This window comes from Hipposideros armiger, unplaced genomic scaffold, assembly GCF_001890085.2.
Source record: "Hipposideros armiger isolate ML-2016 unplaced genomic scaffold, ASM189008v1 scaffold_304, whole genome shotgun sequence".
NCBI classification, from domain to species: domain Eukaryota; kingdom Metazoa; phylum Chordata; class Mammalia; order Chiroptera; family Hipposideridae; genus Hipposideros; species Hipposideros armiger.
Window position 1 is genome coordinate 1183790 of NW_017731654.1, and position 19466 is coordinate 1203255.

The window sequence follows — 19466 nt, forward strand, 5'->3', positions numbered from 1 at the left end:
TTCTCTCAGTCTAACCAGTCCCTGGCCCTCTGCACCCGAACTGGGGAACCCTTGAGGGCAGAGCTGGTCTCCTGGGCGTAGGACATGGGACTGGGCACCCACAGGGGTGGGAATGAGACCTGCTGGCAGGCAGGTCTCAGGTGGGGCCCAGACAGGCCAGATCCGCATTCCAGCCTGGCAGGATTGGCCACCCCAGCCTCCTGGGGCCACATGAAAGCCTGGGCCATGTTCACACCCACCCTCCCCTCACATTCCAGCCACTTCCACCTGGGCTGCCAGGCTGCTCCCCTCCTCATGCCTCCAGCTTGTTGCTGTCCTTCCCTGCAAACAGCTGGGTACCAGCCATGGGGAGCCATGCACTCTGCGGGTGCGGCAGCCTCCTGTTCTGTCTCTCCCTGCTCCCCCACACCCACAGGACATACTGAAATACACCTTTTCCTTCCTCCAGCTGGGGCGGGGTGGATCCTAACCCCAAAATAGAGCGGATCAGAGGGAGCCTGCAGCCACAATAGGGCCTTTCAGGCTGAACAAGCCGCCTGAGGATGCCAGGTTTCCTCAGACACACCTGGAAACCGGCCGCAAACCACCAAATCCTCATCTCCACGCGGCAGTGGCTTTGAGGGGCGAAGGGACCGGCTGGGGAGAGGCTGCCTCCCAATCCTGTAATTAGAGCCTTCTGAGGCGGCGGCTCAAGGAAGGGCTCTCCAACAAAAGGGTGTGCCCTCCTGAGGTGGATGGCCAGGCCCCACCCTGCCAGGCTGGGTGACTCAGGGGACCCAGTCACCACCCTCTGAGCCTTGGTTTCCCCAACCATACAACAATGGGGGTGGCCCAGATGCTCTGCCCAGCATCTCCAGTGCCAACAGCCTGTCCTAAAGCTGGGAAGCTCGCTTGGCACTACTTGCGTTCCTCACAGGCTCTGTGCAAATTGGGTCTTAGAGTTCAGTGGTTTCCGTGACCAACTCAGACTTGGGTTCTTCAATTAAATAACTAAACAAACTAAAAGTGTCGTGGCTTGAAATAAAGTCACCATGAAGAATTTAGCTGCCTGTTCAAAGCTACTCCTGCACGGATTGCCACAGTCCCGCAGTGCCAGGCACCTCCTGGACACCCTCTCCTGAACAGCCACAGGAACCTCTCACTGACCAGGTCCCCAAACTCATTCTCTCCTCCTGTCGCCCCACGTCACTGTCCTCACCCAATGTGGCTAAGCCAGCCAGGACACAAGCCCCAGATACAGACTAGCTGCCAGCAAGCTGCCGAAGCTGCTGCTCTGGGAAAGCCTGTTGTGTCCTGCTATTCGGGACACAAGGAGGGGGAGGCAGGAGGCTCCTACAGGCCTCACTCACCCCTGCCGCCCTCCAGTCAGTGAACCCTGTCCATTCTGCATCCTAAATGTCCCTCCAATCTGCCCATCCCTCTTGTCTGCTGCTGGCCTGATCCAGGCCTCCCCTTCTCTCTCCTCCTCACCAGTTTCCCAGGCCTCACCATCCCCACCCCCCAGCCCTGGAGGGGACTTCCAAAAGGGAAATCTGACTCTGCCCTTGTCCCCTTCGCGCCTTTGCATGCTTCCCTGCACCCTGACTTAGTCCCCCTGGGTGACAGGGCCTGGGAACGCTGCCTGGAGCCTGAGAAATGTGGAGCCCCTCAGCCTCTGGCCTTTCCCATTTCAGACTCGAGGGGATTTCCCCCTCAAGCCGGGATAACGATGATGAATATCCCTGGACTTAGTCACCCCTGGCCATGAAAGCAGGCACACATATGTACCCGCTCACGCTGTGAGACAGGCACAACACACGCGGCCACACAAGTGTGCACAGACACGTGCGTATGCAAGACCTCACACACGTGTACACAAGCTTCAACACATGTGCACACTCACACATATACACTCAGACATGGGCGCTCATAACCTGGGACGCACACACAAAACACACACCACACGTACACACATATGCAGGTAACATGGATGACATTCGTAATATTAAAACTTGTGTGGCAAAAGGACCAGCCAAACAGGCAGTGGCTGTAAACACTGGCACATGCTTGCTGGAGTGAACCTGCTGCAAAAGCCTAGCGTGCATACCTGCAAGCTTGCCGTCTCATAATATGGACAGCAAGTTGTGCACACACAATCACACGTGCACACACAGGTATGCATGTACACAAACATGCTCGTGCCTTTGCACACATGCACGTGGACATGCATACACTCATACCTGCGTGCACACACACATATCCACAACTCTCCTCAGGTACACCTGCCTGCACAGGTAGGCATGGGAAGGGAGCAGGAGGAAAGATGGAGCCCCTGCCCAGAGACACCTCAGTCCCTATGGGGCGGAGTGGCAGTGTTTTCACTTTGGTCCATTTCAATCTTCCAATTGGGCAATAGCTGATCTCTGACCTGCAAAGAATGCACCCTAGGCCTCACCAGGAAGGGAGAAGGTAAACATCCCTCATTGGCCCACGGAAGCGGGGGCAGAGCCAAGACCCAATCCTCCCTTTTCACAGATCAACTCCATGTGGCTGAGCCAGTCAGGACACAGGCCCCAGGCAGACCGGCCGCCAGCAAGCTGCCAAGCTGGCTGGCACACTTTGCCCCTGGGCCTGCCAACCTGTAATTGCAGGGACTGGCTTCAGGGCACAAGGGCACCACCTGTTTCCCAGGGGCCAGCAGCAGCCTGGCAGCCTGGTAGGCAGGCAGGTGGGGAGTAAGGCAGTGAGGGAGCAGAGCTCTGGGGTTCTCCAGAAAATTCAGCAGACATTGAGGGTTATGTGGGTGGGCTCTGCTGCCCATCCAAGAAGAGACACCTGCTAGATCTTGGCAGGGAGGTGGAGCCCTCAGAGGAAGGGCAGGTGGGCCTCTCTCAGTCCCTCTGAGGCAGCCTCTGGCAAATCTGGTTACTCTAGCCCAAGATGCAAAAGGAAAAAGGGTTTATTCAAGAAGCTCCCAAGGGCCAAGTTGTAGAAGAGCCCCCAGAGCTGGGGTACCTGCACAGCCCAGCTGTCTGGGGGCCCCCACCACCACCACCAGGGGCTAGAAAGCAAATCCCACAGCCATGCCCAGAATCCTTAGCTGACTGATTACAGCTATGGTGGGCACACAACTTGCGTAATCCCTGCCAACCACCTCGCAAGGCTGCCCCATGGAGGCTGGTCAGATACTGTGCCTCCATCTCTGGTCCTTGCTTAGGAGTCTTCAAGGTTGAGAAGGGCGGCCTCCCCTGCTGGAGATAAAGGCCTTGGTAACAGCCAAGCTGACTCTGCTCTGTGTGGTGGTGGCCGAATCCCTCCTTGGGCAAGCAGGGAACTCAGAGTAGTGATCTAGTTTGGGCTGGAAGAGGCCTTAACGTCGGGGGCAATTCCTGTGTAAAGATGAGTGATTGGAATTGCAACATAGACTTCCCTTCCCCCCAAAAGTAGAAAATAGTAAGGCAGAGGGAAAAAAAATGTTTTCCAGCAAAGAAAAGAACAAAAGCTAATGAGATAAACATTAAATATTGGCAGACAACGGAATAAAACAAAACACAGACAATTCTGGAGTAGAGAGTACAGCCCTTCGCAGCTCCCCTCCCCAAAACTAGTCTCCAAAATCCCCATACTAAAGAGAAATAAACCGAAGGGCCCTTAGTTGCCACTATTGACTGAGAACCAGTGGGGAAAGCTGTTGGAAAAAAATGGGTAAAAGTGGAAAAAGTGAACAATGGCTTTAGTTACTGACTCCACTGGAGACCAGAGCACAGCCTCCATCCCGGAAGGGGATGCACCTAGTAATTAAGTAGAATGAACCCTGTGATAGAGCATTTACCTAAATCCCAGAAGGAAGAGCAGAGCCCAAGTGTTGGAACAAAGACTCCTCAAGGCCACACCTGAGCCTTTCAATTCCCTCAGGCAACAGAAAACCTAATGCTCGACTCTCAAACCACAGCCCCTTTAGAGCAAAGGATGGTCACAGAGAAAGCTGAAAGAGAGTCAAGAACAAAAAGTCACCCACACTATATCAAAGCAAATTCAGCATCTGAGCAGAGTTGCACATGCCCAGTCTAAGGGAAAGCATTCAGCAAATGAGAGGGAGCGGGGAGGAGGAGGGAGGGGAGGGGAGGGAAGGGAAGGGAAGGGAAGGGAAGGGAAGGGAAGGGAAGGGAAGGGAAGGGAAGGGAAGGGAAGGGAAGGGAAGGGAGAGAGACAGTGAGGAAGGGAAAAAAAAAAAGAACCCAACCTAGAAGACGAGAGGAGAAAAAGCAAAAGGAAATCCGTTATAATTGCCTCAAATTATATACTGAATATTAATTCAGTCAAGAAAGAGCTCAAAGATGAAATGAGCCTCCATGATATATAAAGGGATATCACAGACCTAAGGAAATAAATGTGGGGGAAGGCGGGAGGGCGCAAAACAACAAACCACATTATTACAGAACTAATAAATTATAAATAGCTAGAAACAGAATAGGCATCAATTTAAGTAGACTTACTGATACAGAGAAAAGGCTTGATATAATCTCCCTGACTGATGAATTTTGAAAACACAAAGAGAAGAAAGCTATTAGAGAGAAGCAAATGATATGAAAGACAGATAAAGATGATCAGGACTGGGACTAAGAGTAGCAAGCCAGGCACCTAAGGCATCAAATTTAAGGAGGTGCTCACTCTCAGGGTTGCACAAGTGCAGGGTCAGTGCCTGAGAGTGAGCACCTCCTTAAATTGTGTGCCCTCAATGCCTTGCTTGCCTCACCCTAGTCCCAGCCCTGAAGATGCTCCAACCCAACAAAAAAGCACACATAAGAAGTATTCAAAAAGATGAAATGGGGAAGGGGGATACTCAGTACTGATTCAGCAAATAGAAAGAACACCGCTAGGCAGAGACTTCGATATGATATAGGATATTTAGCATTGAGACATAGCCTGGCATCTGGTAAGCATCTGGCTCCAGAGACCCCCCACCTCTTGTATTCTCACCTTTGTCTTGGTTGCAGCCAGCAAGAGACCATGAAGCAAAGGGCCCAGCTAAGCTATGCCTGGATTCCCTACCCACAGAAACCGAGAGATAATAAAGGTGTGTTGTCTTAAATGGCTATGTTTGGGGGTGATGTCTTACACAGCCAGAAATAACTAATACACTAGCTAAGCTATTGAATTTTCAAGAATGAATAATGAGATCTTCAGGTATCCAGATAGAAAAATTGAATCCACATGAACAATTTGTTAAAAATCAGGCTAACTGTATTCTCCATAGCAATATTTGATGCCAAAAGACAACAGAGCAAATGTTTGCAAAGTAATGAGAGTGAGAAAATGGGGGCCAAGAATGCTATGCCCAGTTAGATGTTGTTTGAGCAGTGTCAAAGAGAAGACCATAATCTCAAGCATGAATGAACCAAAGGGATACAATCTCTCTAGCCTTCTGGGGTTTGGGGTGGGGGCGGATAAAAACTACTTAACCACAAAATCTACCCAGTTGGGAGTTGAAGCAAAATTTTAAAATTCAGGAATAAAGAAACTATGTAAACATACTGGTAATGAGCATTGAACCTATTTAAATCTGGGACTGCTGTCAAACAACTATAAGGATTATGATTAGAGAATACAGCGTGAGTGTTATAAGTCTAGAAAAAGTAAAATTAATAATATAACTAACAGGGCCGGCTGAGTGGCGTGTTGGTTAAAAGCTGGCTTGGGGCGCCAGCTCTGAGCAGCAGGGCCCCGGTTCGGATCCCACATGAGGGCCAGTGACGCTGCACCCTCTACAGCTAAGATGGTGAACAACAGCTCGACCTGGAGCTGGGCTGCCATGAGTTGCTTGTGAAGGTGTAGGCTGCAGCCCCTGCTGCAGTGGGCTGCCGTGAGCTACTGTGAGTGGCTGGCAGCCAGCGTGAGCAGCCGGCAGCCAGTGTGAGCTGCCAAGAGCCACTGTGAGCTGCCGTCCAAAGGCCAGCGACCAATCTGCCTCACCCAGGAAGAGCGCAATGATAATACCAACATGGGCCAGTGAAGCAACGTCCTCCACAACTAGACTGAAAAACAAAAGGACAGCAACTTGTCTGTTCCCCTTCCCCTGATTCCCCAGCACAGTTCACCTCCCCCGATTCCCCAATTAAAAAAATAAATAAATAAAAATAAAAAATAATATAACTAACAAAAATCAGGAGGTTAGGAAGAGAAGAAGGAGAAGGCTGGTGTTCTCTTTCATAGTTGGGATTTATCAGTAAGTCCAAAGTTATAAAATTAATATGAAGTTGAATAATTCATTTGATTTCATTTCAATTTCTTCAGTTAAATTCATAGAAATTAATTAAACATATGATATGATTCCATTTATATGAAATATCCAAAATAGGCAAACCTATAAAGACCTACACCTGGGGTGGAGGCAGGTTGGGGAGAAACGGAGTGTGACTGATAATAGATATGAAGTTTCTTTCTGGGGTGATGAAAATGTTCTAAAACTGATGATGATCGCACAGCTCTGTGAATATACTAAAAACCACCAAATTGTACACTTCCTTGGGTGAACTGTATGGTATATGAATTACATCTCAATAAATCTGTTTTTAAAATGACACAACCATATGACCCCAGTTTAATACAAACATTTCTAAAACCATAAATTGGTGTATCTACACAGAGAGGCGCATATAGAATGATGGTCACCTAATTAAATAACAAAAGTGGAAGCAAATGGGCCAAGATGTTAAGAGTAGTTAATTCTGGAGGCTGACAATAGGCATAATTGTCATTTTCTTCTTTGGACTGCTCCGGTTTTGCTTCTGTTTTTAAATTTTTTCCCCAATAAAAATGTAAAGGTCATTTGATACAGTGTGGTAGATTAAGTGGTTGGTCCCAACTCTTGATGTCACTGTGGTGACATGATGCACCCACCGTCTTGACATGTGGTGTGCCCTGGAGGTTAATCTTTGGTCCTCTTCTCTACTCTATCCATGCACACTCACGGTGATCTCATCCAGTCTCATGGCTTTAAATAACCAGCCTCTCTCCCGACCTCTCTGCTGAACTCGACTCATATATATCCGACTGCCTCTCAACATTTCCAGCTGAATGTTCTAAGAGGCATCTCAAATTTAACATGTCTAAAATAGAACTCCCAATCCCACTCCCTCTAAAAAAAAAAAAAGCCAAACAAAAAAAAAACCCGTGCACCTCTCTCCGTCTTCCCCATCTCAGTAGATGCCAACTCCACGCTTCTGAGTGCCCCGGCCAAAACCCCTGGAGTCACCCTCGACTCCTTCCTCTCTCACACTCAACACCCAACCCCTCAGGGAGTCCTGTTGATTCTCCTTTCAAAATATACCCTGAGTCTGACCACTTCTCCACACTTCCTCCTATGCTGGTCCTACAAGCATCCCTTGCCTATATTATTGGAAGGCCTTCTAATTTGTTTCCCTCTTTCTGTCTTTGTCTTCTTTCATTCTATTATCAACACGGCAGCCAAAGATGCCCTGCTAAGCCATGTAGTAGATGTTACAAAATAGCCCCCAAGTAATCATGCTTCTTGGTATTCACATCCTTGGTATTCAGTCCCCTCCCATGGTGAAACTGAGCTGACTTGACACCTTGCTTTGATCAATAAAGTAAGACGGAAGTGATGCTCTGCTGTTTCTGAGCTAGGCCTTAAGAGACTTTGCAGTTTCCACTTTTACTTTCTTGGAATGCTCTGTAAGGAGCCTGTCTAGCCTAGTGGAGGATGAGAGGCTAAGTGGAGGCGAACCAAGGGGCAGGCCCCAGCCAACAGCCAGTCATGAGTGAGGCCAGACTGAATGTTCCAGCCCAGGTAACCGCCCTAGTGAAGGCAGCCGAGAAACTGTACAGCCTAGCCACAGAATCACAAGAAATAACAGATTATTGCTGTTTGAAGCCACTAAGTGTTGGGGTTATTTGTTACACAGCAATAGATAACTGATACAGATCGTAAGTCAGGTCGTTTCATGTCTAGGCTAGACATCTTCTAATGGCTTCCAATTTCACTTAAACTTGAAGCCAGAGTCACTATATGTGTATGTACAGGCTCCTACACAATCTGCATCCTCACTGCCATTACCTCTGACCTCATCTCTGCTCTTCCCTAGCTTGCCCCATTCCAACCACATTTCCTCAAACACACAAGCCGTGCTTTCCCCTTCAGGGCCTTTGCACTTGCTGTTCCCTCTGCGTGGAATGCTCTTCCCCACTCCACCCTGCCTCCCTCACTTGCTTCAGGTTGCTAGTGAAGTGTCACCATCTCAATGAGGCCTCTCTGACCACCGTGCACTGTGCCTGTCCCTATTCTTGTCCCCTTTCCTTGCTGTTATTCTCCACAGAACTCTTCCATTTATTTTACATATTTATTTTATTGCACACATATTTTTGCCTGTTTTGTTCAATGTTGTATCCCCAGAGCCTGGAACAGAGCCTGGTATACAGGAGGTGCTTGGGAAATAAATAAGTGATTACATATCACTGCTTATCCAGCCACCTTACCATGGCCTCGGCCCTGCCCCTTGAGGCCTCTGCTCCCTCAGCCCATGACAGCCAGCAGGGGTTTGAAGGTGAAGTCTCAACCCTCAGGTGTCTCTTCTGTGAGACCAGAAGAGCAACATAGAATGAGGGGGTGGCCTGAGTTTGGGGGGGCTTCATGACCACCTTTTTGGTGCCAAGGCTCTCCTCCCCACAATGTCAGATGTCAAGGGGACCCAAGTCACAATGGAGGAGGAGCTGTTGGGGCACTATGGCAGATTGTATTTACCCAAAATGGCCACTGCAATATTTCCACATGCTCTTTCAGTTCATTGTTAATCCCCATCAAAAGACTGGGTCGGGGCCAACTGAGTGGCTCAGTTGATTAAGAGTGTGAGCTCTGAGCAACAGGGTCACCAGTTCGATTCCCACATGGGCCAGTGAGGTACGCCAGAGCTGAGCTGCTGCTGAGCTGGTGAGAGTACATGCTCTTAGCAGCAAGGTTGCCGGTTCGACACTTGTATGGGATGGTGGGCTGCGCACCACCCTGCAGCTCCTCCCCCCCTCACCCCCGCCACTAAGATTGAAAGTGACCACTGGACTTAGAGCTAAGCTTGCGCCCTCCACAACTAAGATTGAAGGAAAACAACTTGACTTGGAATTGATGGGTCCTGGAAAAACACACTGTTCCCCTCCCCAACTCCCCAATAAAAAACCTTAAAAAAAAAAAGACTGGGTCCATTTTCTCTCCCCTCAAATCTGAGCAGGAAGTGGCTCAAGTAAAGAACAGCATGCTGTGGAAGTGATGCTGTGCAACTTTCAAGGGTAGGTCATATAAGACAATATATATGGCTTCCTCTGGCTCTCTCTCAGAATGCTACTCCTTGAAACCCGACCCAATATTGTGAAGAAGCCCAGGTCACATGGAAAGGCCACAAGCAGGCATTCCTGCCAATAGCTCCAGCTAAGGTCTCAACCATAGCCAGCATCAATCTCTGACAGTCCCCAGCCTTTGATGATCCGGCCCCCCACTCCCATCCTACCTAGTTAAGCCCAAGTGGAAAAGACATCAGCTATCCCTGCCTCTCAACATTGCCCAAACTGCAACTTTGTGAGCAAAATAAATGTTTTTGTTGTTTTAAACCACTAAGTTTCATCACATATCATAGTACCTACAATGAGCACGTAAGTTCATTTAGCTCCTTAAGGAAACCAAGAGGTAAGTACTAGCACTCTGGTTTTATAGCTGAGAAAATCGAGGCATGGCAGGGTCAAGACCATGTGCTAGCTCACGTAGCTAGTAAGTAAAGAAGCAGGAATGATGTCCAGGTTTTGCAGATGCCTCAATGCATGCTCACTCCCATCCCCCCACGCCTGCCCCTCCATCTGGACCACAGCGCCCACCCAAAGGGAGACTGCCAGAGTTTAACCATGTCCTCCAGCCACCAGGCCAGCAAGGGTGGAGCCCCTGCATTGGGCTCAGCCCCTCCTCTGAGTACAAACCCCTTATCCTCTGAAGGGCAGCCGTTTTGGGAAAAAGGCCAAGGAAGAGGATGTGAGCCAAGACCTGCTGTGTGTGTTTGGATCCCAATTAACAACCAAGAAGTCCACTTCCCTTGCCAAGGGGACTGGAAGCAGGGAAGAGATGGAACCCTCTGTGCCTGCAGATGGGCCACAGGACATGGGCTCCCCCAGGGAAGGCCCCAGACCAGACATGATATGCTTAGGAAACCTCACTGCCATGAAACATACAGCATGACTTGACCCCTACTTCAGGAAATTTAGGGGCAGACACACAATGCTGCTAAAAACCCCTCCTTCCTACATAATGCAGCTACTGCCACAAAAACAGTGGAAGAAAAGCTATATTCAGCTGCAGAGACATGTGCACACACATCTCACACAATTATCTGCATGCCCTGATACACATGTATGTCACACTCATGCACAAACATGTACACAAAACCTCACACATGGACATACTCATGTACACCGTGCACATACAGAATGCATATACGTGTACATGCAACATACATAGAGCATGACTGAACAGGTGCACAGCAATGTGAACACACAAGAGCACACACATATCTGCACTCATAGTCACAGACTGAATATGTTCACACTTAGATGCATACACACATGGCCACATTCCCATGGGCCCTTCCCAAGCAGATCTTGGGGCCCATCAGTTTCCCCAGGACTCACAGAGATAGCGCAGGAAAAACGTTGGTTCCTGGGATCTGATAAATGAAGGATGGAAGAGGTTCAAGGGACTCTTCCTATTTTGAAGCTCAACATAAGCTAACTCCTCAGCCCCTTTAGATGCCCTTTCTGATGTTGACCCTCATCGGTCCCCCAAACCTAATGACATCCTTCATGCTGGACTGCAGTAAGTTCCCACCCATTGACGTTTTTGGGGTGATGTCTTGTCCCTTGGATTCCAGACTCCTGTATCCAACTCTCTACTACACCTCCTCCACCAGGATGTGGACCGCCCATCACAAACTCAGAATATACAAAACCAAGCTGTCGATCTTCCAAAAATATATGCTGCTCCGCCCCATTTTTCTATCTCAGTTACTGGTGTCTACTTCCTTCCAGCTGCTGAGGTCAATATCCTAGTACTCTCCCTTGTTTCTTATTTCTCTCACGTACCACATTGAATCCATCAGGAAATAATGATAGCTCTACCTTCAAAAAATATCTGTTCTCCAAACCACTTCTTATCACCTCCACTGCTGCCACCCTGGTCCAGCCCCCACTTCTCACCTGGATTATGGCAGTAGTCTAACTCTTCTGTCTGCTTCTGCCCTTGCCCCCCAAGTCTATTCTCAACAGAGAAACCAGAGTGATTCTACTGCACATAAGTCAATGATAGAAAAATAAATAGAGAAAATCAATACAACCAAAAGTTGGCAGCAAAATAGACAAATCTTTAGTTAAACTGGCTAAGAAAAAAGGAGTGAAACCTCCAATTACTAAAATCAAGAATGAAAGAGGGAACATTACTACCAACTATACTTCAAAGGATTATGAGGAAATATGAACAAGTGTATGCCAACAAGTTAGACAATATAAATGAAATGTACAAATTCCTGGAAAGACCCAAACTACTGAAACTGACTTAAAAAGAAATAAAAAATCTTAATTGACCTATGACTAGTAAATATTGAGACAGTAACCAAAAAATTTCCCACAAACAGAAGCCCAGAACCAGATGGCTTCACTAATAGGTTCTAACAAACATCTAAAGATGGATTAACCCAAGTCCTTCATAAACTCTTCCAAAAAACAGAAGAGGAAGAAACACTTGTCAATTCGTTCTATGGGGCCATTACCCTGATACCAAAACAAGACAAAGACATCACAAAAAAACTACAGACCAATATTCCTTATGAACATAGATGCAAAAATCCTCCACAAAATACTATAAGCCGAATTTAGCAACACATAAAAATGATTATACAGTTGTCTCTCAGTGTCTGTGGGGAATTAGTTCCAGGACCCCTAAAAGATACCCAAATCCGAGGATGCTCAAGTCCCTTACATAAAATGGTATAGTGTTTGCATATAACCTATGCATATCCTCTCCTATACTTTAAATCATCTCTAGATTACTTATAATACCTAATACAATGGAAATGCTATGTAAATAATTGTTATACTGCATTGTTTAGGGAATAATGACAAGAAAAATTCTGTAAGTGTTCAGTATAGATGCAACCATTGTAGGCCTGACTACATAGTACATGTCAGCAACAATGTAACTTTGTTTTTCAAATAGTTTCGATCCACGGTTGGCTGAATTCACAGACAGGAAACCCATGGATACGGAGGGCTGACTGCACCCCATGGCCAAGGGAGAATTATCCTGGGAATGCAAGGTTGGTTAAACACTAATATCAATCAATGTAATACACCATATTAATAGAATAAAATACAAACCACATGATCATCTCAATAGGTGCAGAAGATAGAAGTCAGGTCTCCCACTCCTCAGCACAAAACCCTGTCTCACTCTCAGTAAAAGCCAATTCCACCTGATACCCACAAGGCCCTAGATGATCCAGCCCCCATCACCTCTTTGATCTCATTTCCTTCTCCCCCTTCATTCTCTCCACACTAACCACAGCATTCTTGCTGTTCCTCAAACCCTCCAGGTACACTTCTGCCTCAGGGTCTTTACAGTTGCTGTTCCCTCTGCCTGGAAAACTGTTCCCCTAAATAGCCATGTAATTCACTTCTTTACCTCCTATAGGTCTTTACTCAACAACCATCTTCTCAGTGAGGTCTCTCTGGTTATACTACATAAAATCGCAGCCCTTTCCTTCCCTGCAACCCCACATAATCCCTATCTCCCTTCTCCACACTATTTATTCTAAGTATTTTTTTATCATCTGAAATATTGTGGACTTCACTTTATGTATCTTGCCTTTTGTCTATCTCTCCCAATTAGAATGAAAGCTCTCTAAAGACAGAGATATTTTGGTCTATTTTTTTATCTGTTGCTATATCCACAGCATGTTAACTAGCATGCTACTTCATAAGCACTTAAAAAATATTTGTTGAATAAATAAATGAATGCAAATCGCTGGTCACTCAACCATTCACTCAGCAAGCCGGGGTTATCCCCCACCCCACCCCAAGTGCCTGACACTGTGCTTCAGGCTGGAGTGCTGAGAAAGACTGGCACTAACCTGGGCCCTACTGGGAGAGGGGTCAGAACATAAGCAACCATGACCCAAGGAAGACAATGTTGAGGGGCATCAAGGATGGGGAGAAAGAGTCAGGCCTAGCAACCAGGGAAGGCTCCACGGAGAGATGGTGCTCAAGCCAGCCCTTGATGGACCAGAAGGATTCGGGCATATGGAGAAGGGGTGGGAGCAGGGGGAACAGAGGGAAGGCCCAGGTATGGGAAGTATGGGGCGTGCCCTGGGAACCAGGGAGGGATCTGATGGCCGGACTGCGTGGAAATAAGGCTACTAAGGGTTTCAGGGCAGTTCGTGAGGGACTTTGAAAGCCAGGATGATGAGTCTGACTTAGTTCCAGGGGCAACAGGGAGCCATGCAAGGCTGCAGAACAGGGAAGGTCCGTGGTATCACTCTGGCAGTGTGGGAAGAACGGGTTGTGGTGGGTGAGCAAGAAGGTGAGAGGAGACCTGGAAGGTGGTCCCAGGACAGTCCTGGAGAAAGATGGCAAGGCATGAGCCAGGAAAGGACAGAGGGGGCCGAAAGAAGAGAATAGGTTTGAGTGTATAAAGCGTTTTATGATGGTGTTGGGAGGAGGAGGAGGGGAGGAGCTGGAGCCTGACTCTCAAGTCAGAACATCTGGGTGGATCTCAGAGGCACGGACAGAGCCATGGAGATGGGGGGTCTGGTCAGGAGGTCCAGAAGGAACCATCCCACTCCTGGAAGGCTGGAGTTCTGGCCGCGGGGGCTCAGCATCGCCGGGCATCGTGCCAGGGCCAAACACGAGCCACAGGAAGGAGCAGCTTCCCAGCACTGGGAGATTGATGCATCCTGGCCCTGCCCGCCTCCCTGCCCCTCAGCCCCTCACCCCCCGGGGGCAGGCTTAGAGAAGAGTTTCTCCAGCTGGCTTTGTCAACCAAGATGCAATGTCATTTCTAGATGAGCCATCCAGCTCTGGAAATGCGCCAGGCTGTGGGACGGGGGACAGCTGTGTCCCCGAAATACAGCCAAGGAGCCGCCTCTCAGAGCCAACCAAGACAGTGGCAGAAGCAGCGCTGGCAGGGGGTCCGTGGCCCCAGCCCATGCAGGAACAGGCCTCTACCGAGGCCTCCATCTGCCCAGGGCCTCAGCCTGCCTGCAAGGTCAGGCCTCTTCAGCCCCCACCAGCTAGAGATGATGGTCCTTCAGCCAATAAGCATTAAAGCATTTATTGGCACCCAGTGTCTGCAGGCTGCTTCTCTCCCACAGGAGTGGCAAGGGTCAATGCAACATGAAAGGCACAGACTTTATAGTCTGCAGGGCTCATTTTGAGTTTGAGTCCTGCTATTTGTGTCACTATTTCTGGGACTCCATTTTCCAATCTATCAAGTGGGCATGCAAAAAACCATTCCCCATGAGGGTGTCATAAAGACCGACTAAGAGCAGGTACAGAGCGGAACACTAACGGGGCTTATTTTCTCTCCAGGAATTTCAGCAGGAGCCCTACCAAAACGGAGGACTCAGGTGAGAAGCACCTGCATTTTAAGAGAGGTGCCAGACACACCCTCAGGGCTTAGAGAGAGAAATGAAACAGTCCTAGCTTACACGGAAGGCTGGAGACTTGGGCTGGGAAGGGTTTATTTGAAAAGTGAGAAAGCTGAGTGAGTGGCCTCAGGTGACCCTCCCACAGACAGGGCAGTGTCTGCCAGAAAGAAGACTGGCCTTTCTCTTTGGCTGGGCGCTGGTGAGATGCTGACCATCCTGCACCAGGGTCACCTGAGGGGCATCCACAAATGGTGTCATCGGGGCATCTTGAAGCATTCAGAGAGCATAGACCCTGAGGCCTACGGATAGGCTGAGGGCAGGGGTGCCTGAGCGAGCAGTGTACAATGTCAGGTGAGGACAGAAGGCAGGAGTGGGGGTAGGAGCACTTCTTGAGTTCATCCAGGGGGTTAAACAGACACCAGAGAAGAGATAAGCTTGAGGGTCACGGGAGGGGCGCCCCACAGGGTGCCTACAGGGGGCCATAGGTTCTAGCAGGAAGGTATAGAAGCACAACACCTGAAGAGGAGCGGAGGGTTAGGGGGCCAGATGGACTCGTCTTGTTAGGGAGACCACTTCACAGAGGCCTGACCACTGCACTGTACATCGAAAGCTGCCATTGAATTATATTATATGTCAACTATAATTTAATTCATATACAGTCATGGGATATGGAGTAGAGTGTGGGAATGGAGTCAATAGAATTGAAATAGATATGTATGCTATCGAGGGTGAGGGGGCAGTGGGTGGGGGAAGGGGGTTGTCACTTTGTGATGGGTGAAAAGGATAACTAGTGCATTGTTTTCTACACCTGAAACGAATAATAAATAAATAAATAAATGCGCGCGCGCGCGCGCACACACACACACACACACACACACACACACACAAGAGGAGCGGAGGGGAAGAGGTGAGAGGACAGAAGTGACGATGTTGTCTGCATCAAGGAATTGAAAAATGCAAAAGCCAGGGCCAGGGGCCCACAAACCCCACAAAATGTCCATAAGAGAGGAGCCAGCCAGCATCAAAGCACCTGCCACAGTCAGCAAAAATAACTCCCGACACAGGTAATACCTGGCCCATTTTCTGGTAATCCTTTCTGGCCTGCCCAACCCTGAAGGGGCCAGGCTTTCCGGGGAGAGGCACTCCTGGGGACAAGGGACAGAGGTGAAACAAAGAGAACGAATCCACTAGAGCTCTCTCCAGTGCAATTTTTTGGGCCTGGATAGAAGTTTTATTGGGAAGTGGTACCAAAGTTTTTATTTCAATGGAACTTGTTTTTTAGTTCATGAGTGTCACTGGAAAAGCTATGGGTTCTGGTCACGAGTGGGAGACCCACCCAAACTGGTAGAACAATAAAGCTGTTATTGATTTCCTTTCTGAGTACCATCTGCTCAGTGAACCCCACATACACATGCAGGGGAATCTGTGTCCACAGCAGCGGGTCCCCAGAGCCTTGAGACAGGGGAGCGGGAGTGGAAGGGAGCTTGAGCCCATCTGACTGGGGCTAAGCTGGCGCCATCTTCCCAGAATCAGTGGCCCCTTCCAATTGGGTGAGACTGTCAGAGCTGGGGCTTTGGGGAGCCAGGGACCCTGCTGCCCATATGTACATGTGCATGTACGTGGATACAGCTCCACCCACACACCATGGTGCCCAATGGAACCCAAACATGTTCTGAGCCCAAGTGGGAACGGGAATTCTGACTCGAGCAGAGAGTGGTCTGAAAATGGTTTTGGAGTAGGTGGCCTTTGATCTGACTCTTGCAGAAGAAAGATTTCAGGAGGCATCCAAGAGGGGAACGGTGTCCCTGGCAGGCAAATGCTGGGAGGTGTGAGCACCTGTTACTGATGTAGCCAGAGTGTGAGGCACGTGAAGGGCTGTGTGGGATATGGACCTGGAAGACGTGATATTATCATGCTTGTCACCTTTAAAGCAGTGTCTGCACTGGCTGCAGCCAAGCTGGGCCTCACGTTCCTCATCTGTAACCTGGAAAGAATCACCCTATTTCTTCTTGGACTCACAACATGTCCTAGGAATAAGTGAGTCCCATTATCTCCAATCAAACCATTCATCAGGAGCTCAGAGGACACACGTTAGCATCAGAAAGGATAAAGCTCAAATCCCAGTTTTGCCCCTTCCTAGCTGTGTAACTCTCAGTTTACTCATCTGTAAAATGCGGACAACAAGCTTCACCTGGAAGGAGTGAGCCACGTGATGTACGTAAAGACCTGACACAGTGTAACTGTAAGCAGGAGTTCCCTATCCACCCCACCCCATGCCACGCCACGCCACTCCCAGTTCCGAAGGGGCCCTCACTTACGTAGGAGGCTAGGAGGGTGGTCGGAGCCAGGATGAGAGCCAGGTAGAGGCAGGGGGCTGCAGCAAGCAGGCTGGAGGCACAGATGAGGGGCGCAGCTTGCGAGTTGACTTTCTTGTACCTCCTTGAAGCCTCTGCCCCCAAGATAACTCCAATGATGCCAGTCACAACAGTCAGTGCCCCAAAAATAAGGCTTATGGGAACGAGCAGAGAGGGGTTGGTCAGCGAGAGGGTGAGGATAGGGGTACAGCCACCCACCCCTGTGCATGATCTGGTACCCACAGAAAATGTGGCTGTGGGCCCCTTCCCTCCCTCCTAACTGGTGCTCCTGGGTCTTTGGGAACCTGATCAGGGACCCAGGTACTCTCCCTTCCCTCCCCTGCCCTCCCCTCCCCTCTCCAATCCCCTTTCCTGCCTCATCCCGGGGATGCCACTGGGCATGTGGTGATCTACCCAGCACCCCAGTTCCCAGCCTTCCTCAACCCTAGTGACCTTCTCCAACCTCGCACCACCCAACACTGTCCCACTCAGAAATCTCAATTCTACAGTCCCATTCTGGCCCCAACCTCCTCACCTTCTAGCCCCCAACACTAATGGAAATGGAGGCAAGTGGACATTTATGTACTGAGCTCCTATGACATACTCGGCCCTTATCTAGGCATTTATACACCCTTGCTCCTTGAATCCGTCCTTCGACTCTCTCTCTCTGTCTTTGACCACCTCTCAAGCAGCCCCCTTCTAACTTCACTACCTTTCCCACCTCTTCCTGCACCCAATCCACTGGGTCCCCCTTGCACCCCCCCTCCTATGCAAACCTGTCCCTCCAGAACGACCTCCATACAGGTCCCCAGAGGTGCTTTCGAGAACATAAATCCGACCATGCTCCTGCCCACCCCCTGCCTGAAATCCTCCACTGGCTCTCAAACACCCACGGGATTTGGTGCCAACTCATTGGCATTTATGATCTGACCCTCGCTGACCTCAACCTCCAGCTCCATTCTCCTCTACTCCAAACTAGTTGTGCCCATTTCATACTTTTATTCCTTCATTGGGACACCCTTCACTAGTTTTTCCGCCTACTGAACTCCTACTCATCCTTCAAGACCCATCACAAATATCCCCTTTTTGGAGATCCCTTCCCCTGGCACTTAGCTGATTCTTTCACTCCCTCCAGTTCCCATAGCACCTTTTGTGACTCTATCATCAAGGTCATTACTTATAACCTGTGAATTCCTAGGGACTAGAAACAAGATTTGGTTTACTTTCTTGACTATGCTGGGAGCATACAGCCTGGACCACAAGAGATATATGTTGAGCAAATGAGCTCATAGAGCCCTCCCAGAATGTCCAGGTAGACAGATAAGGAAGGCTAAGGTCAAGATTAACCAGCTAATAAGTGACAGAAGCAGGATCTTCACCTGGTCCATCCTCCTCTCCCAAGCTTCCTATTAAAGGAGCTCAAAGGGGCGGCTGGTTAGCTCAGTTGGTTAGAGCACAGTGCTCGTAACACCAAGGTTGCCAGTTTGATCCCCATGCCCTCCACAACTAGATTGAAACAACTACTTGACTTGGAGCTGATGGGTCAAAAAGGAGTTCAAAGGGATGCCAAGACTGACCAGCATGAACTCTTGAAAACACGAATGTAATCAACCAATGTAACCAGGACCTCTCCAGCCCCTCAGGGGCTCCCTGTTGTCCTCAGAACAAGCTACTAGCCAGTACTGTGGGACTGACCCCCGCTGACCTGTGTGACTTCCTCTCTCTTCTCCCTCCCTCACTCTGCACAAATGACTGAGAATTCTTCAGACTCTCCTTATGCTTGCCAGCTTCCCTGCCTTGGCCCACGCTGTTCCCTTGGCCTCGAGCACCATTGCCCCCTACCTACCTTCTCTACCTGGCCAGTATCCCTTCCCAGACCCAAACATTTCCAGAAGTGTGTGGGATGGCCAGGCGCCCTGCTATTACCTCTGTGGCTCCCACCAAAATAGAACATGGCAAATGCAAGACTATGGTTACTGACAAATAGAGTGTCACAAAAACACACCTTTTCTCTAAATAACTTCTATGAAATGCCCATAAATGTCCATTCCACAGGCTGAGGACCAGTGGATTTGTTCCTCTGCCCTACCTCCTTGGTTTATAGGATAGAGTATAGAGCCCAGGGAAGGCAGGAACTTGCCTGGGGTCACACAGCCCCTCATGGGCAGAGCCAGGGCCTCCTGGCCCTCTGCCTACCAGATGAAGTATGTGTGTCCTTAGGCAGCTTAAAGGTGCTTACTGAACCCTTCCAGCCTTCCAAGCTGTGCAAGGCTCCGGCTTAGCCAAGTCAACTGACCCTGAATCCCGGAAGAATGTTATCTACTTCTTAGCCCTGGTCTGAGCTGGCCTTGGCAGGTTTTCGAGACCTTTGTGAGACTTAGGGTTGATTCTTCAGACAGGCAGTGTAGACAGAGGAGACTTCCCATCAGCCCCTAAGCAGAAGGTA

At 49.2% G+C, this 19466-nt stretch overlaps 1 protein-coding gene across 5 annotated transcripts in view; it reads right to left on the bottom strand.

The window, feature by feature from the left end:
* The window catches only part of SPNS3 (SPNS lysolipid transporter 3, sphingosine-1-phosphate (putative)), a 43969-nt gene that overhangs the window by 9174 nt on the left and 15329 nt on the right, over nt 1–19466 (bottom strand). For all 5 annotated transcript variants that reach the window (XM_019659807.1, XM_019659805.1, XM_019659803.1 and 2 more), the window contains exon 8: nt 16985–17174. In XM_019659807.1, the coding sequence (XP_019515352.1) occupies nt 16985–17174 (190 nt within the window). The remainder of the gene's footprint in view (nt 1–16984; nt 17175–19466) is intronic.